Source organism: Mastacembelus armatus, chromosome 20 (assembly GCF_900324485.2).
Source record: "Mastacembelus armatus chromosome 20, fMasArm1.2, whole genome shotgun sequence".
Taxonomy (NCBI): Eukaryota; Metazoa; Chordata; class Actinopteri; order Synbranchiformes; family Mastacembelidae; genus Mastacembelus; species Mastacembelus armatus.
Window position 1 is genome coordinate 1306922 of NC_046652.1, and position 5766 is coordinate 1312687.

Here is a 5766-nt window from a genome sequence, read left to right on the forward strand (position 1 = left end):
TCGCTGCACATCTGAGGTCGGAAGTTCAAGTTAAACATTCATAAAATTAAAGCAACAGCAATGTCAAATATGATTTAGCATTATAGCCTAAATGAACAGACACGTTAAACATTTTATTGACTGAACACAATTTGAAACATCTGATTTTTCTTTTGGGTGACGCTCCGACCTCGAGGGCGGTCCTGCCTCAAATATCCGACCGAGGAGCATGGGCATTAAACGCAGCATCAGATGAAGGAAGACGTCACTTCCTTAAGACGTTACTTCCGAGTCTTGGGATCACGCTGACATTGGGAGAGTAACCTCACAGGGGAACGTTTCTGGGTCTGTTTCTCTAAGGTTAGTCGTTTCTTTTGGATCCAGCATGAGTTTTAGTTTCCGTACTATGTTAAAATCACGTCAGAGTTAAAAGGAAACACAAACAGTCAATGTATCGGCTATCGCTATCATAGCTGTTAGCTAGCTATCACGGGTAAACGGAGAGAAACTAGTACTAGTAGCTGCTCGTCCTGGTCACCAGACTGTTCGTCATTTCATTGAAGTGTGTTATTTTTTATTCTGACGATGTTTGTGTAGCAGAATGAGAAGTTAATGAGACGTTGTTAGCTTAGCTAGCTATCCACCTGTAGCTGCGCTGACCCTGTCATGCTAATCGTGGGGTCAGTCAGTCACGAGTCAGCCTTTCTTCCGATTCTCATCCATATTTGAGTTGGTATTTATTTATTTATCGTCACTGAGTGTAAAGATATGACCAAGGCTCAGATCAGCTTTCAGTCATGGGTGGTTTTAGATGCTTAGTGTTGCAGGCTGTGAAGTGTTTATCTTAGTGTGCAGTACCAACCTGCAGCTCATTATATATCATGGTAAGTGTATGACTGTGTGTTGTTTTCATTCATTTCTGATGTCTTTGTTATGGCAGGGCAGGATGGGAGCCTCTGTGACCACACCTGCTGCTCCTACAGTCAGGGCAGAGGCTGTGATGGCTGCCCCTCAAGAAGCCCAGGCTGTCAAAGGTAGTGCTGCAGGACAGACACAGCGACTGCATCACGATTTTCTACAGTTTTAAATAACTGCTGTTAAGTTGTGTTGTATTTTTATCTTATATTTATATATGTTTCTTAGCATCTCCACCTCCGGGGTGTCCCATGCATCAATCTCAGCCTGTAAAAGGTATCAAATTCACAGTCAATACTATGTTACACACATTTAGCAGACTTTCTTTTCTTGACTGTACTGTTTTGTATTTTCCTAGGTCTGAGTTGATGAATTGTTGAAATCATTGAAAGCTGTGGGTTAGTACTGTGCCCAAAAGTCCTCAATCAGGTATTCTTGTTTTCTTTAGTGTCTCCTCCGTCGGAGTGTCCAATGCACACAGCAGAAGCAGGTCCAGTCCATCAGGATCGGGCCTATGAGTTTGTGGAATGCCCCATGAAAGCTGCAGCAGATGTGAAGAGTGACATCGACCCAGCAAATATGGTACCTGCACCACTTCAGTGTTATTAAAGAGGGAGAGGGTAACGACTGTGATTATTGCATGTAACAGGAATGAACAGGAAAAGGAGTCTTATAAAATGCTTCAGTGACTGGACACACAACTGCTTCCTACTGAACACCTCTAAAACCAAAGAAGATGGTAGTGGATTTTTGAAGGTCATTAGATGTCTGCAGGAAGATGCTGCACATGTTTAACTAAACTATGGTAGCAAGTGTTGCTGCTGAATGGAATAAGGATTCTCATACTTCTTTATAGCGCACTCTTTCATAAATTGTAGTAATTATAATTATGTTGTAGGTTTGAGGGAAAGTATTGTATTTTCTATAAATCACTTTCTATGTTGTCAATGATAGAACAAATGTATTTACATTTTTAAAGTTTCAAGGGTCATTACATAATTGTTTTGCAGGGTGTCAATGTTTTTTCTTTTTCCTCTATTGTGTGAACAGATGCCTCCACCCAATCAAATGCCAGCTCCAGACCAGCCCTTCAGCCTGTCTGTCTCCAGAGAGGAATCCACCATCCCACGTCACAACACAGATAAGAACTGGGTTTACCCGTCGGAGCAGATGTTCTGGAACGCCATGCTGCGGAAGGGGTCGGTTCATACTGTAGGGATTTTTATTTTTGAGGATCTGAAATAAGCAATGGGTTAAACACATAATCCATCATCACATTTAAAGACCTGTGGCCATGTTGTTATTTATTTAGTTTGAAGAGTTTAAATATTAGATGAGGGGCCTGTTGGCCACAAGTTTTACATTTTTCTAATAAAAATAATAAAATGTGTCTTTAATTGGCTTAATGACCAAATGGCTTAGTCTTCATATAGCATTAGCTTCAATTCCTAATATATCATTTATTTAGATTGATGGAAGTAGCAGTATTGATGATGTAAGAAACACTGGGTTAGCTATTCAGGATCCTCAGATTGTTTAACAGTTTGTGCTGTTTGTGTGTGAAACTGTGCTATAGGTGGCGCTGGCGAGATGATGGTCTTGCTCCTAACGACATGACCAATATAATTAAAATTCACAACCAGAACAATGAGCAGGCCTGGCAGGAGATACTGAAATGGGAGGCCCTTCATGCACGGTGAGTCCGGAAACAACAACAAAAAACATATAAATTAGTTCAAAACTGCAGATTTTTCTGTGTACTCTACAAGACTGCTCACGCTGACAGTGACCAAAGTATTTAGTTTCTTTTTGGGTATTTTATCTCCTGCCTTCCTCCAGTGACTGTCCATGTGGACCAACCTTGAAAAGGTTTGGAGGGAAAGCCAAAGAGTACTCACCCCGGGCTCGCTTCCGCCACTGGATGGGGTGAGTTCAGTTTATCTGATTGAATTTTAGGCCCCAGCTTAGATGTTAACTTACATCATGGATTGGAAGTATGAGAAAGAAAATGTGGAGACAACAAATAGATACTTTATTCATCCCCCATAGGGGAAATTCAGATTGTCCAGCAGCTCTTATATTTACTTACTTTACTACTTAATTTTACTATATACAATATCAACAGTTATATTACTATATTATGAGGTGAGAACAGGGTCACAATCGGCAAGTAAGATTTGATTTTCTGAAAATGTTAATTTTTTTCAATGTTACAATCCTGTGATAAAAAAGGTTTGAAACATGTTCTGCAAACATTCAACTCTGTTCTTTTAGTGTTTTAACTTTTTTTTTTTTTTTTTGCAGTGTGTCAGATCACATTTCTGACCCTGGTTCCCTCACAATATCCCACAATGCATTGTAAAAAGTAGTGAGCGTCATGCAAAGTTATAAATTTAGATTCAAGATTGTAGCTGAAAATTATGAACAGATGGTTAATAAGTTGTACATTTTAATAAAACATTCGGGATGAGAAATTAATTTTTACCACAAAATAATTAAAATAATTTGAGTTTGAAACGAGAAGTGACGTCTGCATTCGCCGGCGGCCCGTGCTACGTCATAAAATAGTAGTGGGCGAGTGTTTGAGTCCACTATGTAGTGACTGGGGGGTTAGGGATTTAGATTATCATTATCAAAGGTTTGAATCATAGTTTTTAGTGTTGTGTTGTTGATTGTGACCCCATCCTCACCTCATAATATTAGAACTAGTTAAAGCCTGCATATAGTTTTTACAAACATGTATTCTGAAACTGGAATAAGTGTTTAGACTTTGTCATTCAGATGTACACAACAAAATTCCATCACACAGCATAGTGTTAAAATGTAGATGAATAAAATATACATACATTAAAAATACATTAATCTAAAATGTTAATAGTACACAGCAAGATAGTACAAATAGCAATAATCATTACGAGTGCAGCAGTCTAATGGCTACAGGGAAACAATTGTTGCAGAACATGCTGCAAAACCTCTTTTCAGAGGATGGCAGGGAAAACAGTGTGTGGTGAGGGTGTGTGGAGTCTTTTGTGATGTTCCCGAGACACGCAGTGCTTCTGTGCAATGACCAGAATGGAGGGAAGGATGATCTTCTCTGCTGTCCTCACCACTCTCCTTACACTCTTCCAGCCAGTCTTCCTTCTATGGTGCTCCTGTAGAATGTAGTGAGGATGGTCAGAGACAAGAGGGCTCTTCTCATCCAACTATTACGCTTGTTCCTGATTTCTGTTCAAGGGTAGTGCAGGCATCAGCATTTGTCAAAAACAAGATAAAATAATTTCTCTCTCTCTCTCCTTCTACCCTTAGCTACGAGCTGCCTTTTGACCGGCATGACTGGATCATTGACCGCTGTGGAAAAGAGGTGCGCTATGTCATTGACTACTATGATGGTGAAATCATCAAAGACACATACCAGTTCTCCATCCTGGATGTACGCCCTGCCTTTGACTCTTTAGAAGCTGTCTGGGACCGCATGAAAGTGGCCTGGTGGCGATGGACCTCCTAATGGACATGTCACACACACACACACACACACACCCACAGACACCAACACACACCATAATTGTCAATATGATGTTCCTCATTTCAGCTCATTGTAACATAAGAGTGATAATAATGATCTTTATTTATAAAGCAGATTTTGTGAAGCATTACAAAGTGCTTTATATGAGTCAATCCAGATAAGTGTTTAGCATAATAAAAGAACATGACTTAAAATGCAGTGAAGAAAAGAAACCTAACAATAGTTTAATGATATAATTAGCATTACTGGATTTTACAATTAGAAATGCATCAGTTGCAAGAGGCGTTTAACATACACGAGTCTGTTTCAAATAGTTACAGGGACAGGATGATATCACGATTGGAGATTTATGCTTATGGCCAGTGTTTCAGCCCCTAATCTACTTTGATGTAGGTAATCAGGACTGTAGAAGGCATTAAGTGACCAGAAAGGTTTGTACATGTCCAAACTGTTAAAGGTCAGACAGTTTACACAGGCAGAAGCCCAGAGCATGTATGTGTCTAAAAATCTAGCCTGCAGATGTGGAGTTTGAAGGACATGAGCAATTATTGGGAGGTTTTATCACTTACCTTCTCCAAAGATCTATCCTCTTATTGTCACACGTTCTTGAGCTCACCAATGAGTTGGGTGCAGTGACTTCTGCCATTCAGCCACAGGAGCAGAAGTGAGGTCTAGCGCTGGTGTTGAGTGACATGTCCTGGCCGAATGTGAAGCTTCCAGTTCATCCCAAACTCTGAAGGCCAGTAAATTACACCTGCACCAAACAGGGAAAAACAAGGGAAAAACTTTGAGGGACATTGTCCTGAAGATGACTTCAAACTATTTTTCTAGGCTGGAGTATCAAGATTTCCTTAAACCTAAGGGATGACTTGAACTATGAAAAATATCCATAGACCAACCATGTCCATTTAGTGTATTTTAGCACCATCTGCTGGACATACTACAACATTGCAATTGGTCATCACTGATAAAACTAATGAAATTAAATATCCTCTGCCTCACAGGGAATAGAGGAAGCATGGATACAGAAAACCTAAGATAATACTGTATAAAAAAAAAAACAAAAAAACACAGCAACCATAGAAAGCATATTTTAGAAAATAGAAAAACACAACACAAAGGATACAAAAATGTGCTGCCCAGTGTCAGAAAGCTTGGTCTCAGTCACAGGTCATGGGTCCTGCAACAGGACAACGACCCAAGAATGTCTAAAAACAAAACATTGGATTATTCTGAGTGGTCTTCTATGAGCCCTGATCCTATTGAACATCTGTGGAAAGAGCTGAAACATGCAGTCTGGAGAAGGCACCCTTCAAGCCCAAGACAGCTAGAGCTGTTTGCTCACGAGG

At 40.0% G+C, this 5766-nt stretch overlaps 1 protein-coding gene across 2 annotated transcripts; it reads left to right on the plus strand.

Annotated features, from left to right (window-relative positions):
* Positions 1 to 236: 236 nt before the first annotated feature.
* hccsb (holocytochrome c synthase b) lies at positions 237 to 5549 on the plus strand. Of its 2 annotated transcripts, none has more exons than XM_026291990.1 (8): positions 237 to 339; positions 920 to 1013; positions 1123 to 1170; positions 1343 to 1476; positions 1945 to 2093; positions 2471 to 2590; positions 2734 to 2820; positions 4201 to 5549. In XM_026291990.1, the coding sequence occupies exons 2-8, from the start codon at positions 926 to 928 to the stop codon at positions 4397 to 4399; spliced, it is 825 nt and encodes a 274-aa protein (XP_026147775.1). In that variant the 5' UTR covers positions 237 to 339; positions 920 to 925; the 3' UTR covers positions 4400 to 5549. The 2 variants fall into 2 exon arrangements, with proteins under 2 accessions (XP_026147775.1, XP_026147776.1); XM_026291991.1 differs by having other exon boundaries at positions 277 to 339; positions 925 to 1013.
* The last annotated feature ends 217 nt before the right edge of the window (positions 5550 to 5766 follow it).

Coding starts and splice junctions, on each gene's coding strand:
- hccsb (XM_026291990.1), top strand. CDS start 926: ATGGGAGCCTCTGTGACCACACCTGCTGCTCCTACAGTCAGGGCAGAG. Junction 1,014..1,122: donor AGAAGCCCAGGCTGTCAAAG/GTAGTGCTGCAG, acceptor TATGTTTCTTAG/CATCTCCACCTCCGGGGTGT. Junction 2,591..2,733: donor TGGGAGGCCCTTCATGCACG/GTGAGTCCGGAA, acceptor GCCTTCCTCCAG/TGACTGTCCATGTGGACCAA.